The 18,462-nt window shown below is 45.0% G+C and overlaps 2 protein-coding genes across 2 annotated transcripts in view; one reads left to right on the top strand and one right to left on the bottom strand.

The window, feature by feature from the left end:
- The window catches only part of rgl2 (ral guanine nucleotide dissociation stimulator-like 2), a 30,485-nt gene extending 29,316 nt beyond the window's left edge, over positions 1-1,169 (bottom strand). Inside the window, exon 1 of the mRNA XM_070834718.1 lies at positions 1,008-1,169. The gene's annotated coding sequence lies outside the window, so the exon portion shown is untranslated. The remainder of the gene's footprint in view (positions 1-1,007) is intronic.
- A 3,118-nt stretch (positions 1,170-4,287) lies between these two features.
- Positions 4,288-18,114, top strand: phf1 (PHD finger protein 1). The gene is made up of 15 exons (XM_070834901.1): positions 4,288-4,443; positions 5,108-5,186; positions 5,390-5,471; positions 6,170-6,256; positions 6,949-7,043; positions 7,570-7,718; positions 8,297-8,392; positions 10,147-10,215; positions 10,537-10,660; positions 11,782-11,849; positions 12,502-12,633; positions 14,367-14,445; positions 15,856-15,971; positions 16,975-17,061; positions 17,604-18,114. Exons 2-15 carry the CDS (start codon positions 5,109-5,111, stop codon positions 18,112-18,114), a joined length of 1,773 nt encoding a protein of 590 aa, XP_070691002.1. The 5' UTR covers positions 4,288-4,443; position 5,108.
- Positions 18,115-18,462: the final 348 nt, after the last annotated feature.

Below are 18,462 nucleotides of genomic sequence, written 5' to 3'. Positions count from 1 at the left end.
GCAAGCGTGAACTACAGACTCTAACACCGTGATGCAAGCCTGAACCATTATAACGAAACCACTGTTTGAGCTCTCACTAGTGCAGGCACTGCGCTGCGTGTTGATAAATGACGTGTGCTTTGCAGTTTCTTTTTGACTTTGCTGGTCAGCAAAACACGCACAGAATGGCTGTCAGGCGGCTGCTGTGACGGAAAATCCACAGAATCAATCCCCTGAAGACACCCTGTGGACTCTTTGTAAGAAAAGAGCCGGAGGTAGAAAGCCTCAGGTGTGATATAAAAATGTGCTGGCACTCCCAACTTTCCATTGTGCTTTTGTCTTGGGCTCCTGCAGCCGTGTAGCATTCGTGCAACCCTTCCTCTCCCTTATATAATAACGCATCATGGTCATTTTGCTCATTATAATCTCGCTGAACCTCTTAACATTCCATCCAAACCCTAATGCTTTTAACATGCATGTACGGGCCGCTGGATTTTTAGGATGGTAGGAAACAAGTGAGCAGACTGCACGAGAGAGAGGGGGGGAAAACTCATGCAAGGCTGCAGGAGAAACAAATCACTAAGAGTGCAGTTTGTGGACCTGACCAACGGCCGTACGTGGAGCTCTGAATGCCTGCTATTCACTGGCACTGACCACAGCAGACAGCCCACATATGACTGAGGTGTACACACTCATACAGCTGTAACTAGGTTACAGTTAAGTCACACCCCACAATGCTCCTTTTCTGCTCAATGAATGCAGCCATAGGGTGGTGCTACAGTTGTGTTCAGTCCCAGTAATAGCTCCAGCCACAATGTAGGCAGGCTGATGGGAATAAAAACCCTGACAGTGAGAGGGCTGTAAAAGTTTGCGAATGCTGACACTCGTGTAACAACACACAGGAGTGACAGGTGATGACACTGGCTTCCTACTGTGAGTCACTCGGTGGCACGCAGGCCTTTGGACATGTCCAAATAGAACAAACCAAATAGTGGAAGAGAAACGAGGGAGGCTGTAATTCAACTTACTGTTAGAGAAGTGTCATTCGCAGGGATGTGGGCGATCCGGCTGAGCCCAGCTGGACACTGGATGACCGCTGCTGCTGCTGCTGCTGCTGCTGCTGCTGCTGCTGGATCGGCGGCCGGCTCAGCTGAGGAGAGTCGCACCCATCTGTGCCACCGTCACCGACGACAACGACGAGGCAGCTCCGTCCTCCGCCTCGCCCCCTCCACCCTCTGCCTCTCCCCTCTATCAGCGCGCCCACACCGCTCGTCCGTCCAGCCCTCAGCAGCTGATAGCGCACTTTGGTCAAGCTGCAAACTCCCTCCCTGCCCTCTCCTCCTCCTCCTCCTCCTCCTCCTCCCTCTCTCCCTTCCCCCTTTCTCTCTCTCTCTCTCTCTCTCTCTCTGGCGTCGCAGTTCCTGTATGTTGTGCACTCAGCGCTTTGGCAACAGCTCCATCTCTCTGGGCGGCGCACAGTGTGTGAGAGGATACTGTGCACCAGACCGGCTCCTATGCACCGCTCTCCCCCCCGGGAGACGTGACTTCAGGCAGCGGAGGAGAGGCACCCACACACACACACACACACACACACACACACACACGCACGCGCGCGCACACACACACACACACACACACACACACACACACACACACACACACACACACACCACACACACACACACGCTTTACAGCTCTAACCTCTTCACTTCATCTAACCTAACCCAGACTGTGGCCATCACTCAGATGGTTTCCTGATAATCATGCAAATCCTAATCCAGAGTTACCCTCAACTTTTTTTTTTTTTACCAGATCTGATCCATTAACAAATCCTGATCCTAAAGTTTAAATGTAACTTTAATTTGAATAGGTAACTTCAGCTCTGGCACGTACCTATTCTAGCCCCAACCCTAATATTCTAACACTTCACCACAAGCCTAGTCCTTTTCTTATTCAGCATTTCCATTAAGAGGTTTATTTGACAGTTACTCTGCAGAGCAGCCCTTGAAGCACAGACAAGGTGAGCTTCATTAAATATGATGCATTGTTATTTCCTCGATTGTCCGGCAGTGTATTAGAAAGAGAACATTAACTCCACCTTGAACAACTACAACAATAAAACGCCCCGTAGACAGTATTTCATTATGTGACAAATAACACACTGCATAATAATGGGACTCTGCGACTTTTCTGCATAACAAGTACTTTTACTTTGACCAGCTGCTTTTAGACAGACGGTTTCTGAGTGTGTGTGTGTGTGTGTGTGTGTGTGTGTGTGTGTGTGTGTGTGTTGTCTGTGCGCGCCCCCGAGTCACATGATATCTCATGACACAGATCTGAGAGGTATCTGTGCTCAACTCTCCGAACAAATCTTTGATTGATCAGCTGATGCTCTTCTCGGTGAGAGGCCTCCATGCCAAAGCGACTGACTGGCATCAGACTTGTTGCCCCCCGGGGGGGAGGGGAGGGGGACATCCTGCCTACTCTGATCACAACAGCCCAGCATGGGACGTAAAGAAGGACACGATGCATGATCATATCATATCATATCATATCATATCATATCATATCATATCATATCATATCACATCATGACTCCAGACTCACCGACCCTCAGCATCCCTCAGTCGGAGGCTGATCTCAGTTGTAGTCCTTGTACTTGCTCGCCACCTAGCGGTGACAGCGGGGAACGGACACTTTGAACACTTGTGAACGTGCCAGGGGCCATTTTGATCCGCGCGGCGCCGTTAGCACACGCTCGACTGGTGTGAGTGATGTGTAACACACACACACACACACACACACACACACACACACACACACACACACACACACACACACACACACAAACAAACAAGAAAAGACACAAACAGGGGAAATAGACAAACAGCTCCTTGAGTTGGATGCCTGTTCGCCAAAAACGCCCTGTTCTCCCAAAGCAACTTCAGTGTGAGTATCATCTTCTGTGCATAACACTGGAATGAAGTTTGTAATATACAGGCCTGATGTTTGTCTTTGTCATGAGGCAGTACAAACAGCTTTCCTGTCTCTTCATAAATACCCACTACTGTGTGTGTGTGTGTGTGTTATGAATCCTGGACCTTACTGAGGATTGCAGCCTGCACTGTTTGGGACAAATACCTCTCATGCAGCCAGAGCCAGTGTTTTTTTTATTTTCGTGTGACCAACATTTCCCAGCACACATTAGGTTACATCCCGGATGTCTTGAGAGGGGAGATGACCCTCTGGGTGTCACATCTGTCCTGCACATGTGGTATTTGTCCACTTTGGAGCTGGCTTCCACTATTCTAACCAAAGGGAGGGAGGGAATTTTGTTATAATAATAATTAAAAAATTGTTTTATTTATTTTATTTTATTTTTATTTTATTAAAAGTTTTAAGATTGTCAAGGCAGACAAATAGCTTGTAAGATGCCATGCGGTTATACCTTTAATTCCGCAGCTCTATATCCTTCTAAAGCAGACTTATTTGTCAGACCAGATGGCGTTTTGTCCCCCCCCCTCCTCTAAATGTCTCTTTAATAAGGGAAGCCTACGTTTGGTTAAGACCCAGGCAATAATCAATACTGACAGAGGCAGCCTTAAGTGCTCGGGCATCTCACTTTTAAAAACTTTCCTCCACGGATTTCCTAAACTTGGCCGGTCCCTCTTGTTTGAATCCAATTAATGAGGCGGCTAAACTCATTAATTGGACACTTAATTGGTCCCCGTTGACGCGCGCGCTGCTTCCGCTGGGCACTTAGCGCGCCGCCATCCCTCCTCCCGCTGCCGCACATCATCTAAATCCCACTTTGTCTCATCGGTTTAGGGTCAATCCCGCAGTCGGGAAAGGTGCTCTCGCCGTGGACCCCCCCCACCACCACCCCCCCTCGTGCCCCGCCACCTCTGGATCCCCCTGTATCAGTATCTCCCTCCCACTCTATCTCGGTGTTTTATGTCTGCGTCACAACAAGTCGGTCGAGAGCGAGAGGCAGGGATGATGGCGTCTCTGGCGGCTTGATTCCGGTGCTGCTCTGACAAACCCGCCTTAATAGCATCAATAGGTGGTGGCGGAGAGGAGGAAGGTGGGGGGGGGGAAGGCAGGAGAGGGAAAGCGACGGGAACATGACGAAATGGCACAGCGGAGGACGGACAAACTAGGCTGAGAGACGGACGGACAGTCAGTCGCCTTACCCCCCCCCCCCAACCTTCCTCCTCCTCCTCCTCCTCATCCACCACCTCCTCCTCCTCCTCCTCCTCCTCGCTGACGGCTTGACTGACACACACAGGCGCTTGGCACAGACAGGGACATACATGCACACCATCCACTTTTTGCAAACACGCAGGCTGCGCATCGGAGCGGGCAGTAATTGGGCAGCGGAGATCCACAGCAGATGAGGGCATTTCATGTCCAGCCTGCCCAGGAATCACTGTGACCCCGACGGGAAGGAGTTCGACTGGACAGGTACCCTTCACCGGCCAGCTCACTGTACAATTTGCCTGATTTCCCTTTGATTCACACAAGGGCTGTACGTGCACTGTTATGTATCCTGCGTCTGTCTTGACTTGAGTGCATGCACTGGAACAAATGCTCAACGTGCAGAGATAATGCCTGCACAGTCATTTCGTGCATCTATTCAAGTTTTTAAGATGTTGGGAGAGAAAAAGAAAAGAGCAAAGTGCCTGGCAGACGCTTCAAGTAGCAGCACAGTGATCTTTGCTCATTCAATCAAACTGTATTGCAGCAGTCATCATGCAGTGTTGTGTGTGTGTGTGTGTGTGTGTGTGTGTGTGTGTGTGTGTTTCATGTGTGCAGTAATCATTTGTCTTGCTCTCTGGTTGTGTACTCACTCTCATCTTTCACTGTGGTGAATACAGGCTGTCGCTATGCTCTGGTCTAAGAGGAGGAGGTAAGTAGGGATGGGGGGTGTAGGGGGGTGGGGGGTAAGACGGGGTGCGATTTTAACCTCTTTGCACCGAAGCCCGTCTGTCTGAGAGCCAGTCGAAACGCCGGGGCCATAAACCCCTCTGTCAGCAATGGCAGCAAAGTATTCAGCGAATAAATCGGATTTCCATTTCACATGAGCCCTGCTCTCTCTCCCCTCTCCCCTCTCTGTCTCTCTCCTCAGGATGGGGGGAGTAAGTGAAGGAGATGATGTGTTGGCTCGATGGAGTGATGGACTACTGTACCTCGGCAATGTGAAAAGAGTAAGTGCATGTGGGAGTGTGTGTGCGTGCGTGTGTGTGTGTGTGTGTGTGTGACAGAAAGAGACTTTTGTGTGTGTGTGTGTGTGTGTGTGTGTGTGTGTGTGTGTGTGTGTGCGTGGGTCAGTGAGTGTGTTCGCTCGGATTTGAAAGGACTTCCATTTAGTTTTGTCAATCATTCCGCTCACCTGCTATCTCCCTCTCAGGTAGATGGAGTCAAGCAATGTTGTCTGGTGAGATTTGAGGACAACTCGGAGTTCTGGGTACTGAGAAAGGACATTCACTCATGTAAGAAAAACTCTTCTTTTTTTTCTCCCCCCCCCCCCCTCCCCTCTGCCAGGGGACTAAATAGCTTCCTGTTGCGAGGACTCTACATTTCTTGGGTTAAAAAATGCTCCTAGTTTGAGGTTTTGAATGCGAGGAACACTAAACAAAAGATGTTTGTTTCCACTCTGAAACTTTGCCCGAGGAGCCGAACGGATACTTTTCCGATTCTTTCCCCCTTGTGTGAGCTTAAAACCTTTAATTTGCTTTGCACCTTTTGAATCAGGATGTCTGAATTGTCGTCCAAGAAAAATGCCGAGATGAAATTACAGTCAAGCTCAAGGCTATGATGCCGAGTGCTCGAGTGCTCGGAGTATTCTGATCGGGGCACGTTGAGATATAATTGGTATATTAGAGTCTGTTTATGAATTTATTAGACTAATGACTCCTCAGGGAAATGGCGCCCCCACTTCGCCTAACATCAAGCAAAGAAGGAAGTTGGACGCTTGTTAGGACCAGGCTGAATATCCGCCCGTCAAATAAAGTGAAATCTAAAAGGGTGCAGGAGACACTGAAATCAATGAGGTGGCAAGGATGTGAATCAATATACATAAATTAATGCTGTTGACTGCTCTCTCTCCCTCTCTCTTTCTCTGTCTTCCTCTTTCACATTTACTTCCTCCCCTCCCCTGCCTCTCTGTGTCTCCCTCTGTTTGCCTCAGTTGCTGCTGGAGTGGAAGAAGTTTGCTGTATTTGTGACGCTCCGCCTCTTAAAGAACCCCTCATAAATTGTCTTAAATGTCGCCACGGTAAGGAAGCGCGCCTCATAATACGCTGTCAAGCGCTGGGTTTGCACCAGTTCTTGCGCTGACCTTGAAGATCTGACACAGTATGGTAAATAACAGTGTTGCTCTTGGAAGAAAAGCATATATCGTAAATGATAGATATGAGTTGTTGCACCTGCATCCTGACTAGAATGGAAATGAGATACCCATGCACACGGTACCTCATTCATAGTCTTATATGCCACAAAAAGTCTTTACTTAGGCTAATTTAAAGATCCCCTCCAGGCATTTTTCAATACATGAATCTCCATTGAATTATATAATTATAAAAAAAAAGTTTAGTTTGGTCATTAAAAAATTCTTAAAATCACATCTCCTCCTTTTTCTTCATGAAAAATCCAGAATCTGTGAATATGCGAATATTATCCATTTGAAAAAGTTCAGCTAATGGAGACAAGGTCTCTCCTCCTTCAAGTTCAAGAAGTTTTGCAAAGCTCCGTCAGACGAACAACGCTGCTGACAGTTTGTTTTGAGGCAAAAAGCAGACGAACGTACCGTCATGCTCGTTAGATGCAAATAGTATAGTAAAATGTTTTGCATACTGCTGAAACAAATCAACAGAGCGCTAAACATGGAGCTGCTCTGCCATTATTGTCACTCCGGCTGTCTGTCTTGCAAACGCGAATTAAACGCTCTGCCTCCTCCTCCCATTACAGGTTATCATCCAGAGTGCCACACGCCAACCATCGAACCGGAAGCTGACAGCGATTCGTGGATATGTCGGCAATGTGTCTTTGCAGTCTCAACCAAGGTCAGGCTGCTAATCTCTCCGTCTCACACTCTGGGGGGAAAAGCATTCTCTGTGTAATATGGGAGAAATCCAGTCAAATACAGCAGGCTTTGCTGCCACCACACCGTTGTGTACAGCAGAAAATGGGTTTATCTGAGGCAAAAGCGCACTAATTCCCTCAGTATTGAGTTCAATATTAGATGTTCTACATTATGTTCTTGAAATCTTGAAGAATCAATAGTTATGAAGCTGAAGAATTACGCTGAAGTTGAGAGAAGCACATTTAAAGTCAATCAATCACATGTGCTCCAGTTCTGTAGATATGAGATGAGAAAGCACCCGGTTAATTGTCAATCGGTCAATGTCCATATCTCATTGTCCAGACTTCCTCTGCTTCGGACTCTATCTCTCACAGCTGACCTACAATAAAATGAGACGGATTGCTTTCTCCCCACTGAATGCGTTCCGTCTCCCCCGCTGTTCTGACATGACAGTGATTTGAGGGGGTCACCGACCAATCAGTTGTGTCCAAAAATTGTGTTTCCAGAGAGGCGGGGCCCTCAAACGGGGACGCTTCGCGCGGCTCATGCAGTTTATGAAACTCCGGCTCCCCTACCAGCTGTCGTCTTTGGACTGGGACCCGCAGCATCTGACCAATCAGCAGCAGTGTTACTGCTACTGTGCCGGACCTGGAGAGTGAGTGGCACCGCAGAGGCCAGTTTAAGTTTGAATGTACAGCTCACGTGTGCCCTTTAATGTTAGGTAAAGTCTGATCTCATCTAAATCACCTGTGGATTACTTGCAAATCACATGCAGCTTATCAGACGTGTGTCAGACAGCGTTAGCAGGATTTCTTTGACTTTCTTGGAATGATGTGTGAGTGATGTTAACTGCATCAATTCAGATCCAGTCAGGTAAGTTCTCAATCAAAAAAAAACGAAGGTACAGCAAGCTATCTTTTCGATGCCTTTGATTTTAATACTTTACTGCTATGCTTAGTTGCACTTTTTTATCATTTTATGGAAAATCCCACCCACCTGGCACGTAAAGCAGCATAAAACAAACTCCCAACTCGAATGTCTTCACGAGCAGTAGGACCAGGTGGGAATTTACACCTGAAGACACATTTCAGGTTTAGAACATGTGAACTGGCAGCTGCAGTAATCCGCCCTCAGTCTTTCCTCAATTATGCATGAATACAAACTTGTCTGCTTGCAGATGTTTTGATTTGTCCGTGCTCGTGTTTAAAGTCTCGTGATGTTCTCATGTTGCAGGTGGAACCTGAAGATGTTACAGTGTGGGGGCTGTGGTCAGTGGTTCCACGAGGCCTGCACACAGTGTCTGACCAAGCCATTACTGTATGGAGACAGGTGTGTCACTGAGCATTACTGTAAAAAAAACTCTTTATAAGCAGAATTGTGATTTTTACTTGCAATACATGGAAATGAATTTGTCTGGGTGGGATTTGGTGCAGCTGTCGCACCGTAGAAATCATGATGGGAGTTTTAAGACAATAATGGGACGGAGCCAGACTGCTATGGGGATTTTTTTTGAAGCAGGTGTCGGCGTTGAGGGTAAAAGCAAATACAAAGCAATAGCAGCAAAACATTTAACGTGGACATTTTTGGCACTAATCTCCCACATTTGGTACTTTAGGATTTGTAGCAAAAGATAGCCGAACAATGTAGGAAACTTCAGAGTGTAAAGTAAAGCAAATGAAGAAATATAAGATTAAACTAAGGATAAAGGATGACATGAAAGTGACGCCTGTAAAACTGCTTTACTGCCTTTTCTATTGTCAGACTGTCCACATGCATGCTGGTACTGATATGTTTATGATAAGCCAGTGTTAGCGATGCCAATAGATCCAATGTTTGGATTGTGTTTTAATGTGAGACATGACCCCTCTGTTGACCTGTTTTACACTGCTCAGTTCTTTTTACTGGTCCGTCGCTAACCTCATGTTGCTTAGGCACAGTCTACCTGCGCTAACAGAGTTACACACACTGTGGCTGCAAACTTTGCATTGTTTTCATTGCCAAATAGTCTCTTTGTGTGACAATTCATTGGGTTAATTAGTTCATGGACTCCATAAAATGTAACAAAATAGTGAAATTATTATTATTATTATCAGAATTTCTCAAATAGTCCAACCAACATACACAAAGATATTCACTTTTTCATATGAAGCGGAGAAAAGCAGCACATTTATGTAGCTGCGCTGAATGTTTGGCATTTTACTTGATGAATAATGAGCTATCAATCAATTATCAAAATTCTTGCTGATGAATTTTCAGTCCGCTAAAGATCAGATGAAGACGTCTGCCTGACAGCGCCACATGCCAGAGAATACCGTAATTAATAATTCAGACAAAATTATTAGCGCACACGTTGATGTACTCGCTGACTTGTGTTACAAGGACAAGAGCGCCTCACATACTCAGAGCAGACGTGTCACCTCTGTGGCAGTGGCTCAGATATGATGTTGGGAGGATACGCAAGCTGCTGATCGCAATGCAGTTTGCTGGGCTGGATCTCATGCGTGTAATAAAACGTATCCACCCATTAAGTTATTATTGTCATTAACCATCTGTGTTAGGCGACTGGGTTCTACAGCCGCTCTGACACCGTGCTTTTGCCAAACCTGTCAGAGGGGGTGGGGGAAGGAGGGATTAGATTCAGATTGACAGGCGGGGAGAGCGAGGCCGGATTGGTACAACATCTGCTGAGCAGGTGATGGAGGAAGAGCGAAGACTGAGTTCACAGTTGGAATAGTAAGCATGCGCCGCTGTCATACTGTGTACTGTCTGCATTTCATCTTTCCCAGTGACCTTCAGCAAACACATGCATATAGAAGGACAGACGCACATAATGCTGTGTTATGAGCTGACTTTCGGGGTCACCCAGAACAGGACGTTATAGCGAACAGATACAGCTGTGTGTGTGTTTCAGCTCCGCTCAATTTATACGATCACAGATCGTTAAGATTTTCCTGAAACTTAACGACAAACAAACTCATCCAAGAGGACGAAAACATGCACTTTTTTTTTAGGATGCATTATGTTCTATTTCTCTGAGTCATGTTCTGCTTATGTCTTACTCTTTTTCCACTGTGTCTTTTTAGGTTTTATCAGTTCCAGTGCTCAGTGTGTACAAAGGGACCGGAGACCATCCAAAGACTGCCCATGACCTGGTGCTGTAAACAGTAAAACCTTTACAGTCTTACACAGCGATTATTTCAGAGTAATAGAAAAAAAACAAACATCAGGAGCTAAAGCTAATTTCTTGTTTTTCTTCTTAAAAAACTTAGCAAACTTAATTATGCTGATACAGGCTGATATTGCTGCATGTAATAAAAATGTGGTATATCAAACCTCGCTCACAGATGTTGAAAAGTGCTCTGTAATATGCAAAAATATTCTGAAAATCATTTATTGTTTGTCTTTTGGTAGATTGCTTGTTTCTTGTGATCTAATTTTTTTTGCTGTTTTTTTTTTTTTAATTTGAAATACAGGGTGGATTTGGCCCATTTAGTGCTCTACCATCTCTCGCTGTGCTGCAAGAGGAAATACTTTGATTTTGACCATGAAATCCTGTCCTTCACCAATGAGAATTGGGAGTCGTTGCTCCTAGGCGCGGTATTGATATTTCCTCGTTTAAACACCATGATGAAATGATGTGAAATGCTGCCAGGCCTTTTTGCATTTGAGATTTAAAGCCTATTAACCACCATTAAAGTAAAATCCAAAGTTAAAAAAAAAGTATGACCTCTACGTAAGCTTAAAGGGGAGCACCGCTAAGTTTAAAATTGCATGTGACATTGTGCTTTTTATGATGGAGGACAGTGGCCCTCAACCTTTTTTGGCTGACGTACCCCCAAATCCAAATCAGATGCCTTTGAGTAAAGTTGATGTCATTTGGCATTTGGCATTTTAATTACTGTAGGATTATATAGAAGTGAATTTTGTTATAATATATATATATATGTGTGTGTGTGTGTGTATGTATGTGTATATATATATATATATATATACACTGTTGCCCAGTTGGAATAATTGTTCAATACCCCCAATTGTGTTAAAGCCTGAATACACAGTTTGCAAAGGTTCATTGTGGTTTAAGTTTCACTGTGATATGTTTGGAAGAGTTTGATCAATAAAGTTGAGAAGATATACACTTTATTTATCAAGAATAAATCACATTGTCACAATCATTTCACAAGAAGAGGTAAAAAACATTTTATTTCAACTTCATGGGCAACAGTGTATATATATATTTACTGTACAATACTTTTAGCTAACCTAGCTAACTATTTAACTATTGTGTGTGTGTGTGTGTGTGTGTGTAGATACTTTCTCTGTTACACACTCTGGACACTCTGACCAGCATTTGTAAAGTGCTTTTTACAAAAAGCATTTGTAAAACACCGCCTGGTTTACAGTCTGCAGTTGCTCCGCAGAGAATAAACAGGAAGATAAAAGTAGAGGCGACTGAGAGAGACACCAGGGGGATAGTTTGGCATTCCTGCACATGTGTCTGCGGTTTTGGGGTTCTCCTTTAAGCTGTTCTTAAAAGACAACCCTGCTGTCATCACACGACAGCACACATCACAAGCAGCCGCAACAAGTAGCTTTCCATATGAACACTATTCTGCCAGGGACTGTGAGAGAAAATGACTGTATGCATTAAAGGTTGCCTGTCTGATGGCCGGCCACTGTGTAAACACTGCTTTGATTTTTCATTCCTGTCTGTCCTCCAGCTCTCCGACACGCCAAGGCAGGACCGCTGTCACAATCTTCTCAATGCTCTGAACTCCCACAAGGACAGGTAAGTCATCGCATATGATGAGAAGAATAAACACTGACCACGCATGACTGGATTGATGAGCAGCGCCTCCATGAATAGAGGGGTCCTCTTAGTGCTCCGCAGGTTGTAACGTTTGACATGCAGGCTGATCAGAGGACGGACGCAACTCGCTCGCATCAAACTGCACTTACCACTCTGGAGATCTAATTGCTTTTAGTGTTTTTTTTTTCATTGAAATTTGAAAAGAAAAAAAAACCCCTTGCAGTCACATAACTGCTAAGTTCTCGAGGCAGAGTCTACTCTAATTATGTATACTTAATCACACAGTCACTACTTTTGAAAGTCTGACTCTTTTTGATCACCAGGAGAATAAGAACATTTCGGTCCACAACGTTATATTCATTAGTAGAGTAATGAATAAAAGGCCAAATAAAAGCAAGACAAAAAGGTGAAGATAATGTTAAAAGAAGAGCACAAAAGACAGAAACACAGCAGAGAGAAGACAGAGGGATGATGGAAGTTTAGGACAGTAAACGAGATAAAGATCATAAAAACTATTAAAAAAAATATATAAATAAATACAGTAAAAAAATGACATTGAATAAAAGCAAGTAAAAAAAAAAAAAAAAACAGTTTTAAGAGCATTATCTCCTCTCCTCTGATGTCTCCCCAGGTTCGTCTCTGGAAAGGAGATCAAGAAGAAAAAGTGTCTTTTTGGGCTTCAGGTCCGAGCCCCGCCCCCGCTGACGTCCGATTCGTCGCCCCTCATCACCGACCCACCTATCAACATCACGCACCGCAGAAGGTCAGACTAAGGACAGCGTCTCTCTTTTTCGGCTCTTATCTCAATGAAAGCTGTGGGATTCCCACAGGGCGCAGAGTCATTACGCACGAACAATTAACTGAGGAATCAAAGGACTGCGATTTTCATATGCCAGCAAAAGTATCAGTGTCTTAATAATCTCCCGTAAGTGTGTGTGCGCACGTGTCCTGCCGTCTTGCACATTTCAGAGACAGGCTCTTCATTTAAAAAAGCATTTTTAGAATGGAGCGTGCGCTTATTCAGACTGAAGTACAAATTAAATGCAATGGAGCAGTCTTAAAGGGATGTCTGAATTGGGCACGGTGGATTCTTTGTCTTACATTATTTGAGTCTCTGAATGAAACGTTTGTAGTTTTGCTTATATGGAAATAATACAAATATCTTCTGTAATTTATCCTCCGTGCTCGTCTATATATCTAGAGACGCTGATCTTATTGGGTGGCATCGCTTTAGGCGACACTGCGCCTTCTCCCACAAATGTAAGACATTTGGTTCGACTATAGCTTGGAGTCCGTTTGCTTCTTCCCAAATGGACTGTGTTCAGACGGCCGCGTGGGAGCCAACAAATGTTAATTTATCCCATTCCAGAGATGTCTAAATTTATACTTTCTCAACTTGACTGGCAAACAGCATTAAAGAACATAAGAGTCAAAGTCACACTGCTGACACATTATTCCTGACATTTTCCTGCCTTCATAGATGGTTCCCAGTGTGATATTTAAAGCAAATTAGGCAGAAAAAGGTTTTTGCTGTGTTTGCAGCCGATGCTGAAGATGCCGATCTTGGTTAGTTTGTCGATCCTCAAATGAAACTCCTAGCACAGATTACCGTGAGATTAGGTGTTTCAGCCCTCATTCCCATCCTCAGAATATAACTTTTAATGATTTAAATGACCCCCTGACGCACGTCTAGCGGCACCACCGGGGCTAACACTGTCCCCTATGGCCCCTGGACACAGGCTTCCGTTTAATTTCTGCTTGCACACAAGAAACATCAAAGTCTAAAGTGCAGATTGTAACCAAATGCACTGAGATCGTCAGTGCTTTCTAGAAGGGAAACCCTCTCCATGTCAGACAGACAGCACCTTATCCTTTATGCCGCTCTCAGGCGAAAATGTCTGCTTTTTACACAAGGTCTCTCATCATCAAGCGCCATTTGCCGAGAACATTCGCGCTACTTGGGGGATAAATCCTTTTGATCTTAATGTCTGTCTTTAGCAGCACCCCAGGAGAAAACGTACCTCTCAGTTCCTGCTACCTGGCCGGCTCTGATTATAGCAAAATGAAGAGGATTTTGGAACTGTAAGCTGTAATGGACATTTCAGCCTCTAGGGGACACTTTTAGGGGTTTTAGACCTCCAGTCTGGCTTTCATTAACAAGTCAGGAGACAAGCAGCAGGAGCCAAGTTCAGTTTCAAACAGAAGAAGGAGACGGGGAATGAGGGGAATTTAGGAAGAACGGGGCATGGAGGAAGAGCGCTTTATGCCGTTCTTTTTATGTTTTTCGACCTCCCTGCCGGTGATGTTTGGGCTCATATATATGTAAAATGTATTACTAATATAATACAACAAAACTCATTCAGTACATCATCTCACTACTGCACCTCTCAGCAGGCTTTTATGGAGGCACACTAATAAACTAAACCTTGCACACTGGGACTGTATGTGCGTGTTTATGCTTGTATATTAATTTATCCGTGTTTGTGTTCACTTCAGCCCGTTGTCACTACCCTGCCAGAGGAGAGTGGGGGGTTCGGAGTCGCGTAAATCAAAGCGTCGCATCATGGAGACACAGGTCAGTGCCTCTGACTCAGAGGCTCTTTTCTTTTTCTATGCAGCCAGGTAAACAGCTCTGTGCGATCCAAATAACCTGTCAGTCAGACGCTGTGATGAAGGTTCATTTCGCAGTCTAGATCAGTGTGCGTGTCTTTTAACACCCAGCGCAGCTCAGCGCCTCAGTATTTTTCTTTTCCTTTTTGCTGTATGTTTAAATGCCTGCTGATGCTTTAGAGTCTATAGTTAGAGTAAAGGTAGCATGTGAGAGGTGCACTGTTGTGTGCTTGGCTCGGTTAAAATGTATAATTCAAATGCAAACTTGGCTGCACAAAAACCTGCTCGTGTATTTCATCAACATCTGCAGTTCTGCACCACATTTATCATGATCATCAAACCCAATTCCCAGCGGATCGCATTAAAACAGGCAACATCACATGTGGCAGTTACTATTTTTACACAGCATTCGTAACCGAGAAATGCTCATTGTACTGTGTCCTCCTACACAACACTGTGATCCGTGCATGTGCACATACAGTAATCCTGGAACAATACGCTCCACAGAGCACTCGTCTTCACTCTGGCACATCCAGGCCGCTTTGTGCCCCTCTGATTGATGTTAATCTCCGTCCGTCTCGGAGGAGCAGGTTGGTTGTAGTGGGGAAAGCGAGATGGGAAGGAATGCTTATATGCATAGCCTGGGATCACTTCCAAGTGCACTTTGCAGTCGATTACAGTTTGGCCAGGTGGCGCTGGCACCTTGACAGTGCAGCATTGACAGAGCACATCCATTTAAAGACACAGACGTCGACTAAGGCCTCTGAATAATAATCTCCCATCCTAATACTAATGCTAGAGAAGGGAAAGATAATGGCCCAAGTGGGGTGCCATATGTCACAGTCCAGCGATGAGAAATGCAAAAACCTTTTGGTGGCGTTCCCTCAGATGACATTGCCAGTGACTGATTGCTCGGATGATGCTCTGATGTTTTTACTTTTCATGGGTCGTGAGTCGGTGTGTGTGTGTGAGGAAGAGCTGCTTCACTAACCAGCCAACTCAATGAGATGTGCTACGGAGGTGATACATTTAAGCGGGACATCCTGTGGCTGTGTCTGATGAGCACTGATGATGTGACTCACATCCATTAATGCTAATAGTGTGGATTTATAGACATATCTGCCCATATCTGCCCTCAGGCAAGGCAGAAATGTGGTAGTCAAGCTCTTGAACAACATTTATATTAACTCAGTTTTTAAATGTTTTCACTCAGACTTTCCGTATGCAAACCATTATCTAGATGCATTTCTCATAAAACTGAATGTTTTGAATCACCTTTATGCTCGTCTGAGCTCAGGGGTATCAGAGCTTGAGTGACTCCTGTGATGATATTGGCGCCCAGACAAGCTGATCTGTGTGTGTCTCCTGTGCCCAGGCTTGTCCACCCCCGGTTGCTGCCAGCCCCATTGAGCTACTGCCATGTTGCCATGGCTACATGGGAGAGGCCAGCCTTTACAACTCCAGGAAGTCAGAGGAGGAGCTAAGTTTGAGGTAAGGGCTGTTGTGCCATTTTGGTTTCCATGTTGGCGCCATGGACTGTATAAAACGGGATGTGGCTCACTGGTCTGAAAAGTGCCTTGAAACTGCATTCTTTCTAATGTCCAGCGCGGGGGGGGGGCGACTCCACTGGCTTCTAAAAATCAACATCGCAATGACCAAAAACTAACATGGCGTCGGCCAAAATGTCAAATACTATAATCTACAAACCAGTGGTTGACATCATGGTGGCTACGTCCACTTCTTTTATACACTCCGTGTTGGATACTTTACTGACGGGTATGAGAATAGTTAAATGGGCAGTTCACCCTTATTACATGTGACACATAGCTGCCAGAACATGTTTTGAGTGGGTGGAGCTGTGATCTTGACCAGGCAACCTTCTGTTGGTTGAAAACTGTGTTTGAACTGTAGTTTTATGTTCAGTAGTGTAATTCTTCCGTGACACAACAGATCGGCACAGAAAGAACACCAGGAGACACTTACAATAATTGTTAATAATAAAAAGTAATAATAGTTAATTTAAGTCATTTTTTAAATATAGTTTTATATGTCATATATATATTTTGTAGCAACTCAGCCACCTGGAGGCACCCTGACTTCCCGTGGTTATGAAATAACATGATGCGACTCGTTATAAGTGCTGAGGTTTTGGGATATCCTCTTCAGAGACTCCACCTCAGTACCACTTAGGTGGGATTATTTCCTTGGGAGAAAATATTTCCATGTGATTTTTTTTGTCATATGACATACAAACAAAACTCTTTTCACCAATACAGTATTTGGGGTGGCAGCAGAAGTGTTAGTGGAAGATATCTTAAGTAAATAAAGTCAAACAAAACTATCTGCATATCTAGATACTACAAGGGGTAAGTTGGAAAATATGTTTTTTATTCAATAGCCTTTCTCGCTAGTTTGAAATGTAGCAGAGTGAAAGAATTTGAATTCAAGTTGTAAAGCAATTTTTGTTTTCAACCTCTATGCATCCCGTCCACAGCTCTCCTCCCAAGCGGATGTATGCCCTGTACCACACCACCTACAACGGAAACACTGGACTCTCCAGGAGTCTCCATCACTACAACAGGTATCACTAAACCATCATCCTCACCTCCACTTGACTGGAGGATACTGGATATTGACTTATTATCTACACATCCAGCATGTACACAATGGCGCGGAAAACATCAGGGAACGAGGTCGATGTTCAAATCAGACAGTGAACCAAAACAGTAAAGCTGCAGCCGTAGAACCGAAACACTGACCAAAAAAGAAGCTGAAATGCTCTGTAGAGCTGCAGAGACTGCAAAGGGTCATAGTTCTCTTTGACTTTATCGCCATGAGGAACTCCTCCCACATAACACATAGTCATGTGATCCATTGTTTACTGAAACACATTGATTAGAGCAGCTTTAAGTTTTTTTCCATGTGGTATGTTAAGTCAGCTTTATGACAAATAATTACAGCTCTGCATGTTTCAAATCCAGTTATGAGTTTTTAGCAAATTTCAAAAAGCCTTCCAGTGAAAACATGGTACTTCATTACCTATTTGAATGAGATGGTGAACTATGTCTAGATGAAGCAGTCCCTCTTCCTGACTCCTGTGCTTGCCTCTATCTCTTCACCTAGCGTGGAAGACACCTGCAGAATACCACCACCTTGCTTCCAATACCCTCTCAACTCCAATGGCAGCGTTCACCACCACCACCTCCACCAGCACCATCACAGCAGCCACCAACACCAACACCAACACCAACATCAACACCAACATCAACATCAACACCAACATCAACATCAACATCAACACCAGCCGGGGCAGAAGCAGCTGGAACCCGTCATCCTGCGTGACCTGCCACCTTACCAGGCCGGCATGGGCGGAGGGGGTGGCGTAGGTGGGGGTGGGGGTGGAGGAGGGGGAGGAGGAGGAGGAGGTGGAGGAGGTGGAGGAGGTGGAGGAGGTGGCGGCGGCGGCGGTGGCGGTGGAGGCGGCGGCGGAGGGGGGGTGGTAGTTGGAGCGGGGGACGGGACAGTGGCCAGGAGCTGGGGAGGAGGGGAGGCGGTGAGGATCTTGGCGAGACGCGTCACTCCAGACGGGAAGGTGCAGTACCTTGTGGAGTGGGAGAACGTGAGTTTGTACTGACACAAAGAGAGCAAGCACGAGACGCAATGACTGTTTTGCAGCTTTGCAGCCACAACAGTACTGTGTATGTAACATGTGGCGGTGTTCAAAGCAAAAAGTTTAAAAAAAAAATCACTACACGTTGCAAATCCAGGTTGCTCTCATAGTATCACCTCTATTCTACGTCATTATAGCTCACTTCTCGTTACTAAATGTCCCTCTTTGCTAGTGTTTCTCTGATATTTGTACTGTTAACTTTGGAATATGCCTTTGCATTTATCATGTTTTACAGTGATGAGGGAAGATATTTAAACCTCCGGATGATTTGTAAACCGTTGGGTCACATGAAGAAGCACGCGCCTTCGATTG

This window comes from Pempheris klunzingeri, chromosome 8 (genome assembly GCF_042242105.1).
Source record: "Pempheris klunzingeri isolate RE-2024b chromosome 8, fPemKlu1.hap1, whole genome shotgun sequence".
Lineage (NCBI taxonomy): Eukaryota > Metazoa > Chordata > Actinopteri > Acropomatiformes > Pempheridae > Pempheris > Pempheris klunzingeri.
Note: the sequence above shows the minus strand (reverse complement) of the source record. Positions and strands in the feature narration are given on the sequence as shown.

Excerpts from the sequence above, each read along its gene's own strand:
- phf1 (XM_070834901.1), top strand. The coding sequence starts at position 5,109 with ATGGGGGGAGTAAGTGAAGGAGATGATGTGTTGGCTCGATGGAGTGAT. Across the intron at positions 6,257-6,948 it reads TTGTCTTAAATGTCGCCACG|GTTATCATCCAGAGTGCCAC; the intron begins GTAAGGAAGCGC and ends CTCCCATTACAG. Across the intron at positions 10,661-11,781 it reads AGTCGTTGCTCCTAGGCGCG|CTCTCCGACACGCCAAGGCA; the intron begins GTATTGATATTT and ends TCTGTCCTCCAG.